We start from the raw sequence: 25764 nt of genomic DNA, 5'->3' as shown, positions 1-25764 counted from the left end.
AATGGTGCGAGGGCCAGCGTGCACCTTCACTTTGCAGTAAGTACAGGGGAACTCAAAACCACCGCACTACAGAAGCTGCAATCTGGGGACCGTTTTTCTCCGTAATGACTGCAAGATATCTTGCGTGCGCACAGTTTCCCCCCCGTTTGGAGCAGTGTGAAAGACATTAGTGGATGTGTGCCACCAGTTGTGCTTCTATAATTGGTAATTTTGTGTTGTTGTATAAACGCTGCTCTTTGTTTTAGCGGCGTTGCTGGATTTCCAGTTTGGACAGACGAAATGTTATTCTGTCAGATGGAAAAGAAACTGTGTTTTTAAGGATTCAAGGGTTCCTGCCTTTTTAATTTTGTTTTTTTTTTAATTGTAATTTCTTCCTTACAACTCCTGCCAAAGTGATTTCAGTGTTTTAGTCATAACATTATGACCAAAACAGTTGTGACTCATCAGAGAATGGACGTGGGTCTACAGGGAGTGTCCTGAGGATGATGTCAGTGGGGGTCATTGGGTCCTATGGGGGCCTCTGTGGGTCATCTCACAGATACTTTATTAGTTTGGGATCTAGTGAATTTGGAGGCCAGGTTCAAGATGGTCAGTGGTTTTAATGTTGCGGCTGATCGGTGGCAGCGCTCTTTGTCTTGGCAATGACCCTTGTTTTTCTGTTTTGTTAACCGGGTTTTATTCCACTGCTTTCCGCTCGTCCTGTCACTTCCTGCTTCGCATGAATACTTACTTCCCTCCACTTTGTCGCCGCTGACAAAAGCCACCAGACATAAGTTTGTTTTAAAATTTACTCTTTATTATTAACAACAGTACAAAACAATTGTTTATTCTCGATTCCACTTCTTCTCTTTGGTTTGCTGCAGATTTTTATTTTTCCATTCGTTTGCAACAAAAAATAAACTTGGTTACAAATGGTGACCTGCTTTGACGTGTTTTTGCAGATGCCGAAAGGAAAAGTGCGCTACACTAATAACCTCTGTACATCACTATAAAATTCAAATAAAAAAAACTACACAATCCGTCCGTGACGCAAATCTAAACCTCAACTAGTCCATGTTTCCTGAAGTTAAACTTTTTGTATTTATTGTCAGCCAACTACAATTAAAGTCGGCTAGCAGTAGAGGTGATTCTTTCATCCCCATCGTCAGGTTTCCAGGTCGCAGCGATTGTCTTTACGTATCTCCCGAGCCACTGTTCTTTGGTTTATCCTTCACAACGCTGAGCTAACAGTGACGGCAACACAGCAGAAAACGAGCACAGATAGTCTCAATGTTGACACTAGATACAGGTAGATTGCACAGCGGATATAAATAAATCCATACACGAAAAAACTGAGCGTTCACATCCAGCATCAGTAAAGCTCTTCCCAAATAAAAACATTAAAAAAAAAAAGTATTTAAAACCTTGAGAACTGTAAGCAGACAGAACAATGTGTTTTAAATAATAGTGTATTAAACTAAATCAGACAGACCAACTCATTCAGCATCATATTAATTTATCTTTTTTTTTGCTTTTTTACTTTTCTTTTTGAAACCATAAAGAAATTAAATATGTCTTGAAAGGTAAAAGCAGCTGAAAGGGGAAATAATTATTGTTATTTACATATACAGCATTAATGTGGGAGTAAGTCATAAAGCTGCATCTGGCGAGACCCAATTTCCATCTAAAAAAAAATTTAAAACAGTAGTTTTGGCAAGAGTTTGTAATAGTTCCACTAAACTGCATGAATGGAAATTCAGAGTTCACCAATTCTATTATGTAAAACGATGACGATATAAGAGGGAGTTTGGTGTGGTGGAAAATTATTAACTAAATTACTAACTCAGAAAATCAGTTTTCCAACAGCGAGAGGTCAGGAGGTCATGAAAGTAAGTTAAAAAAAACAAAAAAAAACAAAAAAAAAAACATCGACACGCATTATTAATATTATTAAAAACTGTACAAAGAATTTACATTAGTTTAAGAAATTCAAGGAGGAAACACAGTTCTTTGACTTAGAACTCACCACACAGCCTCAAAGAACTGACAAAAGGCGTGAGGCAGCATTCATCCATGCACACCATCAAACAAACCAACGAGAAAATGACACAATAATTCAAGTCAGCCTCAAACAGTGACAGCAGACTGTGGGTACATGTCGACGAGCGCATCAGATGAGTGTAGTTAGATGCTCCCAGGCTGGTTCATTCTTCTTCTTCTTCTTCTTCTTCTTCAAGAAGAAATAAAAAATATTTAGTTTTGAATACAAATATAAATCTAACATAGATCTTACTTTCTTAGCGTTATATAAATCTGATTACACTGGACTCAGTCTGGTGACAAAATTACACCATGTGGCAAGAAATTCCCCATTGCCATATATAGTACGGGCCCCACCCCCAACACACAGTCTGGTAGGAAGGAGTTTAAGCACACAAACAAAAACACAGAGACTTACACCGATCAGTCAAAGCGTTATCTGATAACTTATATTATCTGGTTTTAATGCCACCTGTCAGTCCTGGGATATATAAGACAGCGAGTTAACAATTTGTCCTTTTAAGTCAATGAATTACAAGCATGAAAAAAAGGGCGGGAGGATGTGAACAACACTGAACGGCAGAGCTCACTCCACAAACCAGAAGTTCCCTCCGCTCCGCTCTGCCTGACTCTTGGCTGAGCCCTGACTCATCTGCTGTGTAACCACACAGTCAACCCCCCCCATCTAGCTCAGAGGACATGCACCAGACCGAAGGAAAACTTGGGACACACCTAGATTTCTCCAATAAGATAGCAAAGTAAAACCTCCATCTTGTGACTGTGTAGGTCAAAGCGTGGCTACAGATAAGACTTGATCAGGGTTAGGGTCCTATAGGGATTCTCTCTGTTTTCAATTTAAAAACAAAAAGGGAATACTAGTCGGATAGTGGAACAGATGTCTGGGAAAATCAACTATTGTTATACTAAATGAGACTTTCTATCTCAGTGTTCGCGTAGGTGTGCATTAAGGTCTTCTTCTTACCACTTTCATCAGACGTCGCACAGCCCGAGCGCCTTTTAAACAGCGTGGTTGTTGTCCAGTTTCGCGTTCTCCTCAGGTGTTCCGTCCTCCTTATCATCAATCTTCCAGGATCCCTGTCTGTGGTGAACACAGAATTGCAAAAGCGTGATGCACCCGTGTTACACGCTGAATTTCTGGTCTGCTCCAGACCGTACGTATTAACGTATTCACAGATTAACGTATGTATCTCCCATTTAGCACAACATCTGCACCCTTCCAGGGTCTAAATCCTGGTTGCTCTTTCCGTTTGGATGCAGTTAGCTAACAAGAACAGTGGCACGAGGAGTTGAGCAGAGACTGAAGAGAATTAAAAATGTAAACATGTTTCAGTACCTTGATCTTTTCGTGAAGACCCAGTAGAGGAGTGCTGCTACCATAGCAACTGCTAGGAGTCCGAGCACCACACCTACGATGACTTTTGAGTGGTCGTCATCTGAAGATCCTGTGAACAAACACATCACCCCGAGTTAGTACAAGGATTAGCCCTCACACACAAACAGGATTCATTCCAACAGAGCAACTAAAGACAGATTACAGTGGACTTACTATTGTCTTTCTCTACGTCCTTAGGAACTGAAACGAAACATATGAACAATCAATTAGAACTCATGAAAAAACAAGTCAACCGAGACGCAGATATTCACAGGGCCACTTAAAAGTATTTGCTCTACTCTGAAAATTAATTTCTGCATAAAAACGACTCAAAACATCAACATGTGCACACACGTCCTGAAAGTAGACAAAGAGTCCAACCAAACAAATTAAAGTGGATTAGTTGATTTAGGAAAGTTAGCCAATGCTACACGTGTGACCTAAAATGTGAGAAAGGAAAAGGAAAAGGAAATCAGAGAAGGACAGAAAGGACAGACAGGAAATCCAGCCAAACCAGATTTATGCTGATTTAGAAATCCCATGTTTTGACAACCAGGATCTAGTAATGCATCTTATATTTGTGCCAGTTTCTAAAGCAACATTCACCTCAGACACAAACAACTCAAGATTACTAAAATATACAAACTGCTAATATTACCAGGCTAGATGTCATTTTAGTGTGTGCTATTTATTCATTTATTATTTCCTCATCGGTGTCAGCTGACATCAAAATGCACTTTTATTTCTTACAAAGCGACTGTTCATTCTGATGAGGAAACAGAGAGCGCATACACCACACCTGTGCATGACACAGCCCTTGGGTGAATTGTACCATTGTTTCTCTTTTCCCTTGGAAAAAAAAGGAGGGCTACGTATGAAATAGCTCTAATTTCCCGCAACAAAAACAGTGTCCAAAAAAAATATGACATACGACTGGTGGTTTGGTGGACACCAAGAGAGGAAGAGTTAAAGTTGTGCACAAAAAAATGGCTGCACCCAGATCTAAAATAAAGTTTTGAAGTGTTTTCAACTGTTGCCATGTAACTGGGCCAGTGTAGCATTATTATATTAACTTACCAGCGTAAACAGTGATGGTCTTGGTGTGTGTTCCCAGTTTGTTTTCGACTGTGCAGGTGACCGTGAGGTTCATATCTGGGGCCACTGAGATTTTATTTGGGGCCTCGAGAACCGTGAAAGTACTTTCTTTCTCCTGCACAGAAAAACAAGATAAAAGGAATAAGAGGCTAAAGCAAGAAATGAATCTTGTACGCATAAAACAATTATTAAGTTGCACACGTGTTATCAGATTTATTGTTCTGATGGACACTATTATATCCATCAGTTCTTATTTCAGCAGCAAATCAAACATCGTTAATACAGAACTAACAGCCTGGGTTCAAATGTCCTGTGGTCGATGCTTTTTTTTCTTTTTTGTGTGTCTTAAATTTATGTTTCCTTCGGTCTCTATGTTGCTGCATCGGTCACCTCCACCCCGACCTGTGTGAAAGTGCATTTAACCACAACCTCGATCACAGACGTCTTCCTCCTTAAAGATCTTGCATATGTTATGCAAGACACAATAGACACATGGGGTCACGGTGGACTTCAGGAGAGTGGAGGACATACATACATTCACCCATCAGTATAAAGGGAACAGCAGCGGTACGTGTCGGCAGATTGAAGTTCTTGGGAACTCTTGGTCTTTTGTCCCTTTCATACAGCACTGTCCCTGCTGAACTCAGTCTCTCAGTAACTTCATTATAAATATTCCTCATGTCCACTGTCTGCTCCTGACATCTATATAGTATATCCTCATTGTTTATCAAACTGCATAATTGTTTTCTACAATGCCCATACTACATATTCCAATTGTACACACTAGTATTACACTTAAATACTTGTACCCCATTACTGGGGTCATTTTGCACTTGCTGCTACTTGCAGCATCTTGAGATGATCAAACTGTACGACATGCGGTGACCATAAAGTTGAGCCGTATTTTTAGCCACTCTCTTCTGTCTTCCTATGTGGCCAAAGCCTGAGGCTGTGAAAACGGTTTGAGTCACGTCTACTTGAGTCATGTGTTGTTTCTGCGTCGCTCTCCTTCCTGATTGCTTGCCCCGCCCTGATTCCGTTCACCTGCTGCCCTTTGTCTGGGTATTTAGTCACGTGCCTGTTCTCTGCCGGTTTGTCTGTGCTCTTTGACACAAGCGTAGCAGAATGCTTCACGCATAGTCTCCGTATGGTTTCTAGCGTTTGCTTGAATTTAGGATTTCCCTTTTTGCCTTCTTCCTATCTGACTTGCTCGGACAGTTTAGGAACGGTGTGTGTACCGATCATCTTTGGAGTTAAGTTTTCCTCTGTGCATCACCTGCTGCCTGTGTTGAGTCCTTGTCTGTTGGCTCTGATAGTAATAATAATGATGGTTTTATATAGCACTTTATCATTAGATGCACTAAAGCGCTTACAATTCAATGCATTATTCATCTGCTCACACAGTCACACCCTGGTGGTGTTGAACTACCTCAGCAGTCACAGCTGCTCTGGGGCAGACTGACGGAAACGTGTTGAAGCCCTCTTAGTGACCTTTACTTTTTTTTAATAAATATGAAAACACATGAATCGTCTGCAAATGTAGCTGAAGACTGTTTTTTCCACAGGACTGCAGCCACATGCTGCCACTGTACTCACTGAGGCAATCGCTGTTGGTGTCCTGATCAAACAGTGTGGCTGAAATCTATCCAGCGCTTTGTGTAATGTGAGACGATGGGAGCAAAATGAAAGCAGTCATGATAAAACTCCTCCACAGGAGCTCTGTTTAATTCAGTTGAAAGGGTAAGAGATAGAGAAAGTGAAGTATTTTTGTAGCTCACTTTGAACACACCACTGGCTGTTTGTGTTCACTTTGCTCTACTGACCAACACTAAACACACACTCACGCTCTAACACTTACATCTGAGGTTCTGGTGTCCCACTTGAAGGTGGGTTGTGGTACTCCCTCAGCTTCACAGCTCAGGACTCTTTCTTTGGTTTCTGCATCGTAGTGACTGAGCAGGCCAGTGATCACAGGCTCTCCTAAATGAGATACATTTGTCATGACATAGTTTAGTATAAAAAAAATAACCCCCCAATAAAACACACAGAAGCAGAGTCACGGTGTAAATCTCCTCTAGTGACGCATCAGTTATGAAAAATATATGTGCTAGAAGAAACAACTGCTTCATTTGGATAGTACGCATCTCTGGTATGGACGTTAAAATGTTAGGTAATCTCGTTTACTTTTGGTTTAATGTAACATTGACTATCAGCCTCTTGCTCACCTTCCACGACCAGCTCAAAGCTCGGACTTCGTTTGATGCCAGTCACAGAAACTTCCCATACGTAGGTTCCTGCATGAGCGTAGGTCAAGTTTTCAAAGTTGGGCTTGTCCACGATCGTTCCATCCTGAAAATCACAAGCACAGTAATTCAGAATATTTCCTCTAAGGTGAAAGAAATTCCATTTAATTTTCTCACACTGGACACTTCCAAAGACAAGCTCTAATATCTATATATAGTTTATAGGGTCAGGTGTGAAAGAGAAAGAATATTTTCGTCTGTCTAGTTTTAAATGCCTCTCATCTTGAATTGACAAACTAACTGCAGCACCGTTACCTTTTTCCACAACGCTTTAATCTCACTCGATGTGCTAATATCCATCTCCACAGAAAATGGTTCGCCCAGTGTCTTCACAGTCTTCCCAGTGGAGCTAAGACTCACGTCCAGGTCTGAGAAAAGAACACAGAGAGAGGTTAATGGAGTCTTATCATCTGGCTGGAGTTAAGCGACGTGTCTGTTCATGCTGAGAAGCTGCCGCCAAAACAAACTAGCAAACTACAAAATAATCCCCCTACAAATGCATAGTTTCATTACATCCACTGCATTTCATTTCACAGTTGCAAACTCAGTTTAAACATTGGGAGCTTTTTTTTTGTTATAATTCGCTTAGCTTTGGTCCTGTTTTGTTTATTTTGCTGACGGTTTTCTGCACCACCTATCTCTAATTGGGCAATTACTTAAAATCTACCCAGTGATTGTAGGAGTTGTAACGGAGCAGCTTTTTGTTGGCTCCATGCAAAGTAAAGACAACACCTGGATGTGTTTATCGGTGGTGCAGCGCTGACTTCCTTCCTGTTGTGGTGCTAAGGCTCTTCGTGCGACATAATTACTCACAGGTAATGTTAAGCGTTTTGGAGTCTTCCAGCGCCTCGTTGTCAACCAGGGAGCATTTGTATTCGCCCTTCGCCTCTCTGGTAACGTTCGTCAAAGTGTAGTTGTCTGAATTCGTCACCTGTGTTTTCTTGCCCTGGTAGAGAGAGAGAAGGAGGAAGAAGGAGAGTGGAGAGCAAATATTAGCTTTAGTCATGATAAGAAAAATAAATAAATAAAAGAAAAGATGAAAATGGGAAAAGTTAATTAAAGGAAATGTGAAATTGACAAAACATTTGTTAATGTTTAGAGAAAAATATTCAAAATTGTGGGAATGAGTAGGTAATGAGAGCAGTCAGTGGTCTGGCTACAGATTGAGGTCGAACTCTTGACTTACCTTGACAGTGAAGTAGAAGGACTTGGGTGGAGGGTTGCCGTCACCGTGGCACTTTAACGTCACATTATATCCCTCTAGGATGGGCTCCTGGGGCAAAATTCGGAGGACAATGTTCTCCGATGGATCTGCAAGGTTCATCGGGAAATTGAAAATGAGCACGAATGAGTATGAGAAGGAAATAAAACTCACAATATTTTAAAACGGATTTATCAGGCAAGAAGGGAGGTAAACCACCTTTCTTAAGGTGGTTTACGTTCTTAAGGAACAGTATCTTTGACTGGAAATTCCCTTCGTGAACTTTCTATTGCTGAGGAATCCCCAACAAAAGAGATCATCTCTGCCATAGAAATGGGCTCATATTTTACACCTATGAAAGGACTGCCTAAAATAGACATCGCATGAGGGCAGATATGAAGTTTCCAGCTCGGTTTCTTGTCTTTCACTCTAGTGTAGTAGCTTTTGGACAAAAGAATTGAACTGCTTAGTGCCGACAGACACCGACAAAATCCACGTCAGAGAAACTCGGAGGAGGCGTAAGTCTTATCTTAGTTTACGCATGTAGCCTATGACCAAACAAAAGATGCAATCCAGCGACAGAGGACGCCTGCGTTCACTGCGATTCTACTCACAATGGACGGGAAAAGGGCCCACGTTGACGTCTTGACTGGTGAGATTGTGCACGGACATGCAGGTGAAGATGGCGCTGCCATCCTCCTTGGTGGCAGCGTACTGGAGAGTAGAGGAGGTGGTGGACAGGCCTGTGGCTGGATCTATCTTCATGCTGGACGTGATCTGAGTAGCTGGATACACACACAGATAGAGAGTGACTAGACTGTAAAGTGCTCTGAGCACCAATAGGTAAAAAAGCAATATGAAAACAAGTTCATTAACTAAACAATATGCGATATGAAATTACCTTTCCCATCCTGAACCAAGGCCTTTCCATCCTTTTTCCATGTGATGACAGCTGCGGGGTTAGCACTAGCCGCAACACATGTTCCCACCTGAACACAACAGAAAAGCCAACAAACTGTTAAATTCAACACAAACACAGAGTTGCTTTAAGTGTTTTCAGTAATTTAAGTAAAAAGAAGCCGATGCACAAAGGTTTCAGCAGAATTCAATGTCATTCAGTGTATGAGAATTCAACTAGTAGTTTTCAAGCTCCATCCACGTTTTGGATGTGTGTGGCAGCGTGACTGCACGCATTGCAAAACAAATATAATAAAAATATAATAAAATGTAATTAAAAACCACAATCTGCAAAAATGTGCTTTTAGCAGCTAATTCTGAAGCGAGTGAAGCCCTTAATTTGCTGCCCACGACTTCATGACGTTATGTCCTCTTTCCAGCATTAACAGGAGAATGTTGGACGTATTCCAGGAGAGACAAGCAACTCATTTAGGGAAGAATGTTTTCAAACCCTCGTTGTGTTCCTGACTCCTTGTTACAACTTCAGAATTGAAGGTCATGGAGCACAGCACAGAAACGCTGTGTGAGAACCAGATAAGAAGTCATAAGAGCATTCCTTCTCCCCAACAATGCTCTTTCATATCCCGCATTATGGCCGGCGTTTCCCAGTGAATGCGCATCTATTTACTATTTACTACTGTCTATTTACCCATGAATGCATCTCATATATGTGTATTTACAGCAGCAGGTTTTAGTTGTCGTTTGTTTGTGGGTCTTTCTGCCTTTAGTTTTGTATTCAGCAAGTGAAACAGATGGACAGGTTTGTCTGAATCTGAGCAAACAGTATAATTATACACTTAAAAATTCCTCTCGTCCTCCTCTGTCTGTGAACGCATCGTCAGTAAACACTAGTGTCCCACTGAAACGTGAAGCTCATGCCATCGCATTTCCTCCGGCGTGTTAAACGATGACGTTGTTATATTTGGATCAAGGACCATTCAAAGTGTTCCCCTTCCTGTCTTCTTTGGTAAAGGCTCATTTCGGTTTCATTTGTATTCGGTTTTCTTCATAACATTGTTGCAGAACGGGTTTGACTTCTGAACGCGTGCTCTTCTCTTGGCTGGATGTTTTTTAAGGGTTTCCGTCCATCGCATCATTCACCACTGTTGTCTTTGGTGGCTGAGCTCACTAGCGTGTTGTTTTTCCAGACACGTTGATGTGGAGCGTTGCTCGTTGTACTACCGTACAAACACGACTCCAGTCTACGAGATGTTTGTGTGTGCCAGAATTAATGCGGCGTAACACAACAGCTTCACACTTGTGCACACAATAATATGAACTGTATTGTACTGAATCTTACCGCTGTGAGTTTGTCCTTCTGCAACATTACAGCTTTGTCCATAACCTCGACTGACGACGGTTTCTCTGCAAACACGAAACGGAAGGATCAGGGTTGGGAATCACACACAAATATGTATGGACGTCTTCCTTTGTCAGTTCCTAAACTTAACACTCTCTTAAGAACTATCAAGCTAGTCTTTTTATCGTGTCCTATTTCATTTGAGTTTGCAAAACCAATCATTATGTGATATGTGGGTAGTTTCCTGTCTTTCCTAAAACACAGGAGGAAATAAAAGTTGGTGGTCTACGCTATCCAGCATGTATCTTTGAATCGGCAACACAAATGTAACCGTGCCACATTTATCGCAATAATCTTGAAGCGGTACGTACTGTGAACGATGACATCGACCGGATACTCTGCGAGGTTGCTTTCGGAGACGACCATGCAGGTGAATACATTCTGGTCGTTCAGAGAGGCCTGGGTGACGTGCAGGCTGAAGTTGTCGTCGATGCTGACCCGTTTGGCGTAATCGTCTGTGGCTTGAATTGTAGCCTCGTCGCTCTGAGTCTGTTTGATCAACAGATCGCCGAGGGTGCCGTCTGCTTTCTCCTGAGGCGAGAAGAGACAGAGAGAAGGGTTAGGTCTAAGGATTTTATGGATCTGTGCATTTCAGTTCTTGTTTATCAACGGTTGGTGCGCCGAGGCTCATAAGTAGGTTTCGAGGTTGTCTTCATAAAGGCGACTCTACAAAAGAAAAACAACTGCACTTTGAAGAAAGGCCGTGGCATTAGCTGGACTCCAGGACTAGTCAGCATGGGATTATCATCAAACAGGTACCCAACGAGGTAATCCAGAAAAACTTGTTTTTTTTAATCCTTAACTTTAAGTGTTAACTCATTCGAAAATCTTACACATAGTCACACGTTTTTCTGGTTCTCGGTACAGTTTCCGAATAACATAAAAATAATAACCAAATCTGGACTTCCCCAATGCAGATGTGTCTCTAGAAAGAAGCCTGGCGAGAGAACCGGACGTGACCTATTCTGTGACCTTTCTGTTTTTAAAGGCACATGCTTTATGTTGAAATAAAACCAGATTCACACATGGAGAGATTTGATTTGACAACAGACTCTTTTTAAATAAGTCACCACATACCATCAAGACATAACAGATCCATAGCAGAGAAGGGTTCAGTACGAGGTCTGTACACTTGTACCCATGAGCTCTTGTGAGATGATCTTTTAATTTATCCCACAGTGGGGAAATTTGCAACAGTGGTAGTAGACGTTTTTTATGGCAGGTTGTTGCCTTCGTGCCTTCGTGGTACTAAGCAGTGTGGTCTCTTCTTGATAATGCGCTCGTTGTACTGCTCCGAAGATTTATGATGCAAAAGTCTGATGACTAAAACCTTCTATACAGAACTTAGCCAGCAAAAAATGTCTTATGAGGAAGTGAGATAAAGTTTGTAAGTTGAACTGAGAGCCTCTAGATGACATATGGCTTATTCATGGCCACGAAGTTTCCTCTTGTCTACTGACGCCTCCTTTTCAAACAAAAAGGTTGATTCCAAGAACCTTTATATTAGTGTCTCTTTACAGTCTTTTCAAACGTGATGGAATTGTTGCGGTTGCAAATTCCTCTTTCAAAAGGCGGTTGGGTGCCACACATTTATTATTTAGGCTGCTCATGCTGACCCACTGAAATATGTAGGAGAGGTACTAGCAGAAGGTTAATTGCTTAAGTTTTCCCACAGTGAGTCTAAACAGGAACACCACAGTGTCTAAGAAAGCTCCTGGATTGTTATAATTTGAGCTTCGTGCACAATTAACTAACATCAGGGCTGCGATCTGAACATAATAAGTTAACGTGTGCGTCCAAGTCATGACACACAAACAATAAACAACGCTACTGATCCGTCTGAGACAGACACTGCTGTAGGATATTCTCTTACGCCACAAACAATGTCGGTTTTCATTCACACGCTGAGTAAGTTTCACTCACCAGAAGGCGCTAATTTCAGGTGGCGCAAAACAGCAGCTAGTGTTAGTACTGAGACTCATTTACCCTCATGGTTTGCTTACTTGTAGAGCTGGGGGCTATATTAACAGCAGGGTCATGTGCCGTCAAATGTCATATTGACATATATTTTCCCACCTTGTTTGCAGCCACAGGGCCTGTGGCAGCTGACTAGTTTCGGTAGGTTACCACCAAGTGAACACTGGTGGAGACACATGTCAATGTTCAGGCCAAGTATGGACGTAGGTACTAAAAGTAGTAGTAGCTGCCTTATGTGACTGGATAATCCTGGACGGATGTTAATGCAGCGTCTTAAAAAATAATCTGAATATTAGGCGTGTGATTGTTGTTGACGTGTACTTACATATTTCCACTTGATGAACATCAGATCCTCTGGTGCTGGAGCTCCTCTGTTGCATGGTATCACAATGGTTTCTCCGTATAATGCAGTCATACTGTTTGTGCCCCACGCTGCAACACAAACACAAAAGGCAACAGGCCATTAATATTAACACAGACTCTGGTCATTACAGCGTGACCAGGCCAGAAACATACAAGTACGGCTTCTAACTGAAATGGCTGATTGACAACAAAACAGTCTCATTCTACAGTCTCATAGTAGGTAGTAGATGTTAATTTGTAAAATAATTGTATTGATTTTTTAAAATTGATGTCACTTCCTGCTTCCTTTCGTTAGGAATCTTGCAAGACTGGTCTAACACAACAGCAAACATACATCCAACAAAAATACAGACCATCATAGATGACAAGTGGTAAATTAGGCCACGCCCCCATTTGACAGACAAAAAAATTAGCACAGAAAAATTTGATTCTTTGTGTGAAGTGAAACCTGACATAAACTCCTCCCCCCATCACATTCCTCCTGAGAAGCCTCGGTGTGAGTGAAAAGTGTGATGATTGTATGTCTGTCTCCATGATATGAAACTTGTTTTTTACAAATTTGAAAAAACAAAAAGGGAAACAGGGTCACAATGCAGGCAACAATCGCAGACGCAACTTTTTTGTGTTGTCTTGTGATCAACTAATCCAAGTTTTTCTTTCTTCCTCTAATCTGTCTTCGGCACATCCATGGAAACCATAAGCTTGTGAGGTTCCCTGGCTGGGGGGACGGTTTTAGACGCGCCATCGTCTACCTCGCTCGTCTTGACAAACAACCTCTGGTGTTTTGTCACTATACGTCGCTGGTGATCAGAGCTTCACCGTTCAGGGAGAAATGTGACCAAAAACAACGCAGCTGTCTATTTCATGCTTCACAGGAGAGGATTAAACAGACATGGTGCCGGTGTAGATAGACAGATGCAGGTCAAAGAGGTGAAAGAGGGTGGGCGGAGCTAAACCGAGTTACTGTGTTTTCATTTTATTCATCTTTTAACTTTACGAAGGAGCAGGTTGTATGATGATGGCGTCAATCACATTGTCGAATCAAATACCTTATTTATTCTTACTGTAATGTTCTATTCACGTTTTACATTATTTGTTATTACGTACGTCTTTTTTTTCTATGTTTCTATTGACTAAATATTTGGAACTGGTTTTACAAGTACCGCTCCTCGTAATCCTCGTACTCCTCATTGTAGGTTCTTGTACAAAGACGATCGAGACATCTTAAAACAACCATTAACCGGATTTGATCCTTACATTTAACGCCAACAGACCGCCATAGACAAACACATGAATGACAAGTGAGGTGAGGGCGTGACTTGATCCTGTGTCCAAATGACCAAAAACAAACCAGCTGAGTACTACATACTGTACACGGTGTCGTTTAAATAAAGAAAAACATTGTTTTATTGTGATTTTACAAGAATTTTATCTAATTTTATAAAGAATCTTCTCATTTCAGTTGCAGCTATATTTTCATTTTTAATTTTAACATACTTTAATTAATCATCTGTTGTTTGAGACGTCTTGTACTTAAAAAAAAAATCTTTTGAACAGAACGACAAAACCAGTGGTGTGATTTTTTTTGTTTCTGAAGACTAGCTTCTGCTCACAGTGTCACCAGTCATTACATGAGTCTGAGTCTGAGTCAGTCGGTCGCTGCTTGTGGTTTACCACTGTGCTGAATTCCTTAGGACTGGTTTGCTTCCAAGTAACTGCATTAATGATCTGAGTCAAGTGCAAAAGAATCTGAACTCATGCTTATTACAAACTGCTTTGAGTAGTGTTTACAGCTGAGCCTGGATCTTCCTACACACCCAGCTTCCCACTGACACTTTTCTACGATTTCTATAATGTCCAGAGGACATGCAGGGGTTCACTGCTTTATTTCTCTGTCCTGGGTTTATCCTGTTTCTGTTAGTCAGGTGGTAAAAATCTTGAGTTTTGGTTTGTTGTTTAATTTTTTTTGTTTGTTTTTTTGGCCTCTACCCACCAACCCCTTGAGATGCATTAGATGAGCTAAAGATAAACATTAAACAGGCCCCACATTTTACTCCTTCAGTCGATTTGTTTCTTACTGTTTGTTTTTTGCAACAGCTTGACTCAGACCAGATCACTTTGGAAGAAAAACAGATTTATTTAAAAAACAAAACGCAGTAGTCTGTATTTTCTAGTTTAGAGTTGTGCAACTGCTACTTCCCTATGTCTTTCTCAGGGGACCACATGTAAAACACGTGTACTTGGTGTTTGTGAAATTCTTGATGAGCTGCAGCGCGGCCTCTGAGTGCCCCTATAGTATGTGGTGCCCTGAAGAATAACGCTGAAATTGAGAGGTGGGCACTGTGGGAATTGAAGCTAATTTATTCTATATGGGAAAATGGCTCCTGCTTCTTCAGCAGGCTACCAAGGCACCAGCATGTCTAGAGACCAACATAATGCCCGTCACTGGAGGCAGAGACAAACAAAAGATCTTCTTGTTAAGAAAATAAATGGGAGTGCATTTTGTTACTTCCTAACTGCCTAATTTGACAAAATAAATAACGGCCACTGCGAGCTTTTGTTTTGTGAACTCGAGGGATAGTCTGATAAACTTGAGGCCTAGGAACAATGTCTGCCCTTCAGCAGATGCCTTGTTTTGTTATACCTGTTAATGCGCTTGTACTTACTAACTTACTCACCAGCAAAGTGAATTACGCTGCAGAAGTCCCCCCAATGCACAGGGAGTACACTCATGGCAGCTCTAATTTACTAAAAAAATCCCTTACTCAGGCAAAAAGAGGGTATTCATTAAACACAGACCCAGATGATCAAGAGACGTTGGTTGTCTGCAGAAGGCCATGTGGGACCAGCAACTCAAAACTACCAAAACCCCAAAAGAGGACGAGAAACTGGTTCCTCACATTGAAAATCCTTCGAACTACAGTTGAGCCGTTGAATATTTTGACTATTGCAGTGAGTTTATTCTGAGTGTTGGTGGTTCAAAGCCTGGGCCTCGTCCTTCTGTCCTCATCAGTTCATTTGAGAAGAGTGGAGACGCAAGAACGGATGCTAATCGCAATGCTAATAGCTAGCATGGCGGTCAGAAACACTTTAAAATGGATCCAGAAGAAAAAACATCAGATGTTACCTAATGTTCACGGGGATTCCCATCACAGAAACCACACCAGTAGTAAGAGTGAGACTGCTGAAGGAAGACACCGCCTCAGCCCGGACCACGTTTGTGTGTTGCTCGTCCTGTGACTGACTGACCTGTTTCTAATTTAATGGAGGTTTCTACAGGAAAACAACAGGGCTGCACCGTGGGGTCACCTGCTTCACCTATAGTGGCTAATCTGTGCATGGAAGAGGTAGAGATCAGAGCCCTGGACCCATCCACTGGTTCAGATGTGTGGGAAAGATATCATAAAAAAAAATCCCTGGACGGACAGAGAGGAAGAGACCAACAAAATCCTGTTATCCTCTATGTGGTTATCAGAGAATCACTGCGTATTTCAAAACATCAGGCAAAACAAACAAACAAAAAAAACAAAGACAGAGCTATGTAGCATATTGTATGTTTGGAAAACAGCCCATTCACAAACTCGTGGCTCAACACCGGAGAGCCAGCTCATCAGCCAAGCATTCAGCTGTCCTCCTACACTCGAAAGATAATGACACTCCTTTGAAGACAACAACGTAGACGTTTTAGCCGGAGAAGACAGGTGGTTTTTAAAGGGGAGTACAGCAACGCATCCACGTCAAACTGGAAAACCCTTCTCTGAACAGCGGAGGTGGACTGAGATATCGTCTGCCATCAATTCGCATTCAAACCTGAACCTCCGTTCCCATGAAGTTTCACCCCCATTCACACCTCGACACTGGAATCTGGTCGATGATTGTACTTTAGAGTTTCACTCATTCAAGAAAGACAGGAACAAATAGTTTCCTCCAACTAAAGGTAAACATCTAGTTGTTATCTCAATATACTGAGACTCAAGTGTTGACAATACATCAATGTTCTAACCAGGGATTTAAAACACATGTAAAAAAAGACAGTTTCCATTTCCTTTCAAAAGTTCACCAACATTTCATAACGATGTTAATTTCGTAATAGGAAGCCAGTCTCAGGTTTTAGCAGCAGGGCTGGTCATCGAGCAGCACACAAGGAACAGTTTATAATTTCCTCATACTTGACATTATTCTCACCTAAAAGAACCTGTTACAAAATACAATACAATGGCTCCCTTTCACTCACACAATCTAAGGCACAGATCAGAAATAGTAAGGAGATGCCGGAGGTGTAATGGCGTTAGTCAGAGCATATTTGTGAGGAACAGAAACGAAACGATTGACTCACAAGTTGCTGCTGTGTGTTATGTCTGAGATGAACTACCTGAGCGCTGGGACGGTCTGAGAGACAGCTCAGTGGTGGTCCATGGGAGGCTACCCTGGCATTTCCTCAATAAGGCCAGAAGAGGCAGAGCTCCCAGTGGTTTCAATCTACTCCTATAGTTAGGCCTTAATAATCGTGGAGAGAAAAACAAGGCATAGCAGGCCTGTTGTTGCTTGGCTTTACTTTGTATTTCAGTAAAAGCTCATAATAAAAAAACATTACATGAAACCCAGGCCAAATATTTCATGTTTTTTTTTATTGCGCAGTGTGTGCAAATGGGATGTGATCACACTCAGAGCAGTGGGGAAAACCACATGCAACACTGAGTGTTGCATGTGCCACACAGTGAATGTGGGGTTCTTGCTCAAGGCTCCTGGCTGTGGAAGAAGAGGGGACTCGAACCAGTGACCTACCTTAGAGTTTTAAACCAGCTTTTCTAAACACTATCTAGAGTCTAGTGGCCCTTCTTCTTCAAACAGAAGCTGTAGAATTTGCTACACAACGTAGAAGAAGTTATTTTTGATTGAGTTGGTCACATACTCTGAACATTGTTTTTCCAAACGTGACAAACCTGAAAGTTAAATTTCTGCCCCCGAGCAGTTCCCTCCTCCTCCTTCTTCGTCAGCAATTCAACCATGCAGGATATGCCTGCCACTTGAACTCTGTGAAGATTTAATCTGGGCTCTAATCTGCAGAGTCATCAACGTCATCATTAATGCTGGTAAAATCTAGTGAACTTATCTGCAGCACAGGAAACTCTTGGTTTTCCTGTCCTCCCTGTTCAGACTTTACATTAACATCAGACCGGGGCGATGTGATCCTAAGGGACCAGATTTTAGTGCCTGTGTTCAGACCCTGAACTCGTCTCCAGCCGGCTCTCCAGATCCGGCCTGTATGCAAATAAACTCTGACATAATTTGCGGGACAGTGGAGTACTATAACAAACGGCTACCTCGAATGGATCACATCCGCTGTGTCAGAAGCAGGGACGGAGATGTTTGTTTGTGTGCATCGTGACTGGGGCCCCTACGTTAAGTCATTATTTACTGATATCCGCCCTGACGTTGGTTATTTTTGCACTAAACTATAGGGGAAATAAATACACTGGTGAGAGAGGAAACTTAGGTAATTTCCAAACACCTCGTCATACATCAACGTGATTGCATCAATAATTAACCACACGCCGACAAGTCATTTAGAGACAGTATCACACCGATGTGCACTTTCATTTGTTAGTAATTGTTTGGATTTTCTTATTATTCAGTTCGTTAACAGCTCTAAGGACAGAACACTTTAAAAAGTCTCGGATGATGTTTTTTCCTCTGTGTTTCTTAACTTGTTTTAATCCTCCTCGTCCCGTGTTTGCCCCCTTTGATAGATTGGTTTCTCCTAGTGTGTACCACCCTCATTAGTTTCACCCGTGTGTCATTAACCTCCTCTACCCGTATGTGTGTGTGTGTGGAGATAGTCCTGCCTCTCCCTTTGTTCTCCGTCAAGTCGTCTGTGTCGTTATCCCTGTTTGTCCTGTACGTGTGCTTCCTGTCGTCTTATCTCGGTTCTGGTCCTGACCCGTTCTTTGGATACCCTGCAGAGTATTTTGTTCCCTAACTTGTAAACTTTTTTATTAAAGTCGTTTTGTTTCCAGCTCCTGGCTTTGCATTCGGGTCCTACTTCCCCAGAAACCTGACAACAGCGGCTGTGTGTGTGTGTGTGTGTGTGTGTTTGTTTTTCCTGAATGAATGAGGGAAAACTCCGCTGATGCAATTGAGTCAGGAGATCTTAAATGTGACAAAATGTGTGTTCAAGTGGACGCATGTGACCCAGGCCACCTCCAAATGTTCACCCCGGTACTTTACACTGGTCACTTATAAATGGATGTTGATTCGATGTCTGAACAGACCATCTTCTACCTGGAAGGCTACTTTAAGACAAATACAACTACTTCCTCAAGTCCGTTTGACCCTTTAGATGTGTAGTTGTTTTGTGGCCGCAAATGCTACCGCTACTAACCTCGTGAGAAGGAATACATGTCTTAATTATAACATACGTGCCTTATAATAAAATATATGCTACTTTTGGTTCCAAAGATGAACAGAATGTGGCTGGAGAGTTGTGTCGATAAAGAAATAAAAGGACACACCACAGGTCTTATGCTGATAAACACGAACAAAGCAGTGTGACTGTGCGACACTGCAACCTCCTATCAAAATAAAGCCACTGTGCTTAAGAAAGAAAGGACTTCTACAGTTCGTTTGGAGCACATTGTGTGAACATGAGGATGAGACCACGCAGCATTCCTGCTCCACGGAACGGAAACCTGAGCCGCTCGACAGCGAATGGAAATCTGCGACTAAGTCCACATGCCAAGCATAATGTTGCACCACCAACAGAGGTGGCTGTCAGCTTTAAAACTAATAGCCTTGACTTTACACAGCAACAGGTCTAGAATTACACACAAAACCAGCTGGAGGGAAAACCGCAAAATTACCCACACAAATTTTAAGGGGGAGTAAAGAAGGTAAATGAATAGCACCACAGTAACGCAGAAACCCAACCGAAGGAAGTTTGATCTGAGCTGTCACACTACTGCTTCCTTCGGTCAGGAGGTTAAATTCATCCTTCCTCAAGTTCGGTATCTCTGCGTTTGGGGCATTTCCTGCTCAGTGTGTCACTAACTCACTTCTCTCTCGTGTTTGTCAGCCCCACCCTGATGTGTCTCACCTGTGCCTCATTGTTCACCTTGTATTTAGTCTCTGTTTCCTTCCTCCTTTGCCAGTTCATTTCTGTGCTTCGTGAGAAATGTCCACATCTGGTCCTCGTGTGTTATGTGCTTTTTTTTGCTCCATTTGTTTCTTGGACTAAATTGCTTTTTTTTTAGACTTTAAATCCATCACCTGTTTCTTGAATGGTGCATTTGAGTCCTTCTCTGCCAGGTCCTTCTTACAATAGTCCGGATAAAGCTTTGTAAATCTCAACGTTTAATTCTCACACTGCCCCAAACTGTTTACTCCAGGGTGCCAACACATTAGTCGACCATTAGACCATCTCTCCTCACTATGACGCGCTTGTACAGAAATCAGATACTGTAAATTAACACTTGACCTTTTTTTTTTATAAGCCAGCATAGTTTTTCCTGGCTTAGAGTACAAATCAAATGCATGTGGGGGTGGGGTGGGGTTGCCTCTCTATCAGATTGCTTATGACAAAAATAAATTATCTTTGACAGATATATTACTCGAGTATTTAATGTGATCTCGCTTAGCTTCACTTAAAGCAAAACTGAAAGTATCTGACCTGAGGGAGCGTAGGTCAAACAACAGTTCAAATGCTTGCGATCACTAAAATCAGATCTATTTTCGTCCGTAAATATGCTCATCTGTGCTTAGTTTACATGAAGCGGGCGTTTTATTTTAGATTTCCTGCATGTTTCACTATTCTCCTGTTCAGGCTGGAGATCTCCAGCGAAGATTTCATTCCAGCGACCAGACTGATCCAAATGTGCTCGCTTGGACAGGTCAGGGCAGAAAACAACTGACTTACATAAATAAAGCCGAACTGATTTGATCTGACTCACCCTCCGAACTCCCTTCACCTCTACGCGCTCGACTGACATTTAAGCCTACAATAACAACCACCGGTTACAAGTACAGTTACAATTTATCATACAGCCTTTGACTTTCTTGAGTTTTGAGTGACTCACAAACGGATCTCGTGAGGTTTTCAACTACTCAAGTCAGCAACAGTTAAGTCTTTCACACGACAGTGAGGTGGGTCTGCAACGAAACACGATGTACCTAAAAACAAAAACGTGTTTCTCATGAAGATTAAAGTAACTTCATCCCATGAACTGAAGTTACTTTCGCCTTCCAGTTTCAAAGTTCACGCGTTCAGCAACTACAGATTATAAATTAATGCTGTAAATATAAGCGTCCCTAGACATGGCCAGTGCATCTGCCAACAATATTATTCACGTACTGCAAATAATAATCTCCCTGCTGCAGATGTCCTGACTTCCTACACACATCAGGCTCATTCCAAACGTAATCCGTCCATTCCAGACCATAATCACACACAAGGCTCGAGCGACTGTGTAAATACGAGGGGGAACCCACTTCCACAGGTTCTTCTTTAATTACAGATCAACGGGGCGGAAGAGGGTTTAATTCCATGTGATCTTTTTACCTTAGTGTGCGCTGCTCCGGGTGTACACCTGACACGACGAATAGATGGGTTCAACGGAGAGGAAAATGATCCCGGTGCACACACCAAACTGGCAGGTGGGAAGAAATACATAGGCCCAAATATGTCGCAGGATGGTAACAAAGCATAGTAAATGTTTTTTTTTTTTCAGGACGTCACACTGCTTTATTATAAACTGTCTGTGGGGATGTGCACTCGGATACTAAAAACAGCTTCCTCTAATAATACCATTGACTTGTGGTTCTCTAGGAACTTTTTTTTTTTTATCTATTAAGGGGAAACTGAACTTCAGTAAAGAATGCAGAAGCATGCCTACGTAGGTTATCAAACCATACGCACATATTAGTCGCACTGCATCATATGAGAAGTGGGTGCTTATGGTCATGGGTTTACCCATGACCTCATTTGATTTCGGTTTTGACGACATGACCTATAATTTATTTTTTTGATTGCCATTTCGGGGCTGTGTGTGTAAAAAACTAAGAGACAGAATCTCAAATGAAAAGGCCAAATGTAATCTCTCTGATGAGTCCACTATAAACTTAATAGATGGACTTTTTTATTATTATTATTAGTTAAACTCTGGGTCCATTTAAAAGAAACAAACAAACACCTAAAAATGAATAGTGTGACCAAAACGCGAAAAGTTAAAACATGCTAATAAATGTTGGTAAAAAACATTTCTCTTTAACTGTTGTACTACCACCATGACTTTTTAAATCTGCCTCTGCACCTTAAGATGTAATTACTGCTGGAGGAGAAACCCCTATCCGTCCAAAATGTCCAATGGAAAAACTTTAAAGCCTTTCACATGACTGTTGTGAGTTATGGCATGCAACAGCAGGAAGGGCTAACAGATTAAAAAGCGGGGCTCCCGAGACGTCAGGCTTTTTCAACAAATTCACTGCTACGTGTCGTCGAATAAAGCCAGTTAAAAGTAGACAAGCCACCTCTGTCTTAAGACACGCAGGCCGCCCCATCCCTCACCACCCCTGAGCCCCACAAAGGTATTTTACCTATAGAAAAAGACGCGCCGTTTCTACATGTCTGGGCAGAAGGAGATAGCGTTTCAAACTGACGTGCCCTCAAGCTAAAGCAATTTAAAGCCGGAGCATTCCACAACCTTTTTCTCGTCTGACTAACCCCCCTGTTGAAAAGAGGACGGGACGGTTTATTTTTGTTTATTTTCTAAGGCATTGAGTATTTGGGGATGTAATTACAGCATGACCTCAATGAATAAAAATCATGCTTATAATTACAATAATAAAAGGATTAGGTGGTGTCATGACTGATAATATCAGGAGAGTGCAGCACCACTAAACCGATCAGGCATAACATTGTGACCACCCTAACATTGTGCAGGTCTCCCTTGTGCCTCCGAAACAGTTGTGACTCATCGGAGAGTGGACACGGACCTTGATAGTGTCCTGTGGTGTCTGGTTACAGAATGTTGTTAGTGGGGGGTCTGTGGGTCCTCTGGGTTGAGGGGAGGGGTCTCTGTTGATCAGGCTTGTCCCAGTGCATCCCACGGATACTTGATCAGTTTGGGATCTAGTGAATTTAGCGAATTTTCCATGTTTTTTTTGTTTTTTTTTTAGCTGTTCCTCAAGTGTTTTTGCATGTGTGTGATCATTGCTATGGGGCGGAGGTGCCTGGTCTCGTCTCGGTGGGCGGTACAAGTCTAAATAACAGGTTCAAAAGTTTCTCAGCAGAAAGTGGGTGAAGCCTCTCTGCATCTGCGTCGACTGAGTGGCACAATTCAAATGAACTAGAAGCTAACTACCGTCTCAACCACTTCACCAACACAGTCAGAGCTTTTATATAAAGCGGCACATGCGATTTACTGTAAACGCACTCTGTGCTAACAGTAACTTTCTTCTTTCTCATTTTTAAATCAAAACCCCCTTCAAGGCGTAAAAAAACCCAGTGAGGACTAAAGCGATAACACTCGGGTACTTTTTGCAACACGGACGCATTTTCCCAACAGCTGGCAGCCCGCCACTCTAAAGTTACCTTGAAAAGCTGCAGCCGCCCTGTAGCTACAAACTTCTAAAATCTGAAAGTCCCTGAGACAGAACTCTCTCCCTTTGATGATAGGAATGCCACAGATAAAGCTGGGAGCTCGCGTTGGCCGCTATCTGTCTGCCCGCGCCGATATCAGCCATTAGAATAAATATGGATTTGATCACGACCCAGATACGGCGCGGCCCCCCGCTGTGGCGGCCCTGGTCTAGAGACAGGTCAGATAGGAGCCAGTGATGGAGCCCCCCGACTGTGTCAGCCGCCGGCCACGCCTTCCCGCATACCTTTCAACACACACATGCATACACACACACACACACACACCCACTCAGCCAACAGTCAGCCCGCACAGGACCTCTGACAAAGAGCAGCTCTGTAAATAGGGGGAGACGACTGGTGACACAAACAGCTAAGAGAGATAAGACCTTAGAGGAGGAAAAAAGTCTAGAAACACAATGTAGGTCGAAAGATGGAGGCAGCTTAGTAAATGTTTGAAGCCCCACCCTTGTTTTTCCCTCACTCTCTCACACACACACAGAAAAAAACCCCAATTCCCCATCAGCCCCAGAGATGGGGAAATTATAACCCCACTTATACCCAAAATAGATCTCCGCAATTCCCCAGGGTTTCTTTTCAGTTTCGGTTTGTTTCAGTCATGGGGTGTGATGTCACTGCAGTGATCTCATCCATCTCCTCACAAACCTGAGCGACACAAGCCGATAAACGTGGACGACAGTGTTATAATAAATGTGTCTTCTTCTCTGCCCATTCTGACAGTGACAAACACCGAATAAACACACAAAAAACAAACAAACTTGGGTTAAGACTCGTTTTAAACCGTAGTTACAAACAAGTGGAGAGATGGAAGGTAACAATGGAGCAGGTTTTATTGAAAGTATGTCTCGAGGCTGTGGTGCAAGGTAATTAAGTTTACCTAGTCTGCCTGTACTTCACCTGAAAGCTCGTATCGATACAGCCTCACGCAGGCTGTAGTAATAAACCTAATGACATCATTATGACGTTTAGTTACGCGCTTGCGATTCAAAACTACCTGTTTTAGTATTTATTACAAAAACGCTGTAGAAAAGACAAACCGACAAGTAGGTAACTTGGGGAAAAAAAAGGAGGAAAAGCAACCTGAAGCTTACCCAATTTAAACAGGGGGCAATTCGGATTATTGTCGGCGCTTACCTTGATGAAGCGTCCCGGCGCTCACGGCAGCCAGGAGCAAGAAAATAAGCGAAGTCATCCTCTTTGAGATACCGTAGCTTGGAGAGGTTCGCTAGCACACGCCGCTCCCGTCGCGAATAAAGTAGCAGTGGCTCGGAGCTGGGCAAATATGGCAGAGAGAGCTGGTTGACTGAGAGTGCGCGTGTGTGTGGGAAGTCCAAAACTTTCCTGTCTGCGCCGTCTCTCTCTCGGTGACGAGGGCAGGTGAAACCATTGAATCATACAGGACTGGAAGGAGGCGCTCCTTATAGGGAGGAGGGGAGGAGGGGAGGAGGGAATGAGGGGAGAAAGGGAGGGGCGCGGGGTTGCTTCAATGCCTCGAGGTGTTGTCGGAAATATGGATACTCTCCGGGAGCGCGCGAGGTTTAGCAAACAAGGCGAGGGGGACCGGGTGACAGGCACTAAAAACGGAAACGCCTTTGCCTTTGTCGCAACGCGGTTGACTCACATAAGATTGCGCAAACCCGTGTGGCATACACGGGCAAATACAAAAGCACACCTACAACAAATGCCGGCAACATGACACCATTTCCACAGACGCACAATCACGAGCGACTTTGAGCTAGCTAATGATCTCATGACTGGGAAGTGGACAAAATGTAAAATGTGGCAATAATAATAATAATAATAATTCTTCTCCGAGATTATGTTTTACTGTGATTTCACATATGCGAATTATTGCCGCTTAATTTCGGTTTGCCCATAATGTGTGTTAACCTTCTGGTTTGTTCTGTAGCTTGTGTGTTTGCCCTGAGGTGTCATACTTCCTTTCCGCAGCACAGGCTCCTCGCGGCCAGTAACACCTGGAAACAGGTTTTGTAAGCCTCGCAAGACTCCAAGCATTTCCAGCTAATTAATTTGTATTGTGTAAAATGAATGCCTGTGTAATTACACCGAGGACATAGCCTACTATGGTTTATTCATTAATAAAATAAAATAAAATAAAATAAAGCTGATGTTGAAATCGACTAACTGGAGTTGATTTGATATTTATTATTTTACATTTCTTCCTAAAAAAAATCTAGTAGAAGATTGTGGTATGTAAACAGTAGAGCAAGTAGATTACTTTTAACAATAAAAAACAAAGATGTCAGCCCATTGTGTAAGTTTAAGTGGATTTGTAACTTCCCCGTTTGGCAAAGGTTAGTAGGTGAGTCATGTTTTCATAGTGGATGTCTGTGGCTCAGTAGAACAGGTTGGCTATAAGGTTATCCCAGGTATGTGGATCACATGCTTGTGTGTGAATGGACAGGTTCATGTGTCATTGTGACT

At 42.2% G+C, this 25764-nt stretch overlaps 1 protein-coding gene across 4 annotated transcripts; it reads right to left on the bottom strand.

Annotated features, from left to right (window-relative positions):
- Nucleotides 1–774: 774 nt before the first annotated feature.
- LOC125021351 (CD166 antigen homolog) lies at nucleotides 775–24727 on the bottom strand. Of its 4 annotated transcripts, none has more exons than XM_047607377.1 (16): nucleotides 24454–24727; nucleotides 12631–12737; nucleotides 10640–10859; nucleotides 10269–10333; nucleotides 8913–9000; nucleotides 8626–8796; nucleotides 7997–8121; nucleotides 7624–7756; nucleotides 7066–7178; nucleotides 6733–6856; nucleotides 6366–6487; nucleotides 4490–4622; nucleotides 3587–3613; nucleotides 3374–3482; nucleotides 3002–3118; nucleotides 775–2206 (listed from the first exon to the last, which is right to left on the bottom strand). In XM_047607377.1, exons 1-15 carry the CDS (start codon nucleotides 24509–24511, stop codon nucleotides 3037–3039), a joined length of 1677 nt encoding a protein of 558 aa, XP_047463333.1. In that variant the 5' UTR covers nucleotides 24512–24727; the 3' UTR covers nucleotides 775–2206; nucleotides 3002–3036. The 4 variants fall into 4 exon arrangements, with proteins under 4 accessions (XP_047463333.1, XP_047463335.1, XP_047463334.1 ...); XM_047607379.1 differs by having other exon boundaries at nucleotides 775–2203; XM_047607378.1 differs by having other exon boundaries at nucleotides 775–2200.
- Between the last annotated feature and the right edge of the window lie 1037 nt (nucleotides 24728–25764).

This window comes from Mugil cephalus, chromosome 15 (assembly GCF_022458985.1).
Source record: "Mugil cephalus isolate CIBA_MC_2020 chromosome 15, CIBA_Mcephalus_1.1, whole genome shotgun sequence".
Taxonomy (NCBI): domain Eukaryota; kingdom Metazoa; phylum Chordata; class Actinopteri; order Mugiliformes; family Mugilidae; genus Mugil; species Mugil cephalus.
Note: the sequence above shows the minus strand (reverse complement) of the source record. Positions and strands in the feature narration are given on the sequence as shown.

Coding starts and splice junctions, on each gene's coding strand:
- LOC125021351 (XM_047607377.1), bottom strand. CDS start 24,511: ATGACTTCGCTTATTTTCTTGCTCCTGGCTGCCGTGAGCGCCGGGACG. Junction 8,122..8,625: donor GGGCCCTTTTCCCGTCCATT/GTGAGTAGAATC, acceptor TGAACCTTGCAG/ATCCATCGGAGAACATTGTC. Junction 7,757..7,996: donor CCTTCTACTTCACTGTCAAG/GTAAGTCAAGAG, acceptor TCTCTCTACCAG/GGCAAGAAAACACAGGTGAC.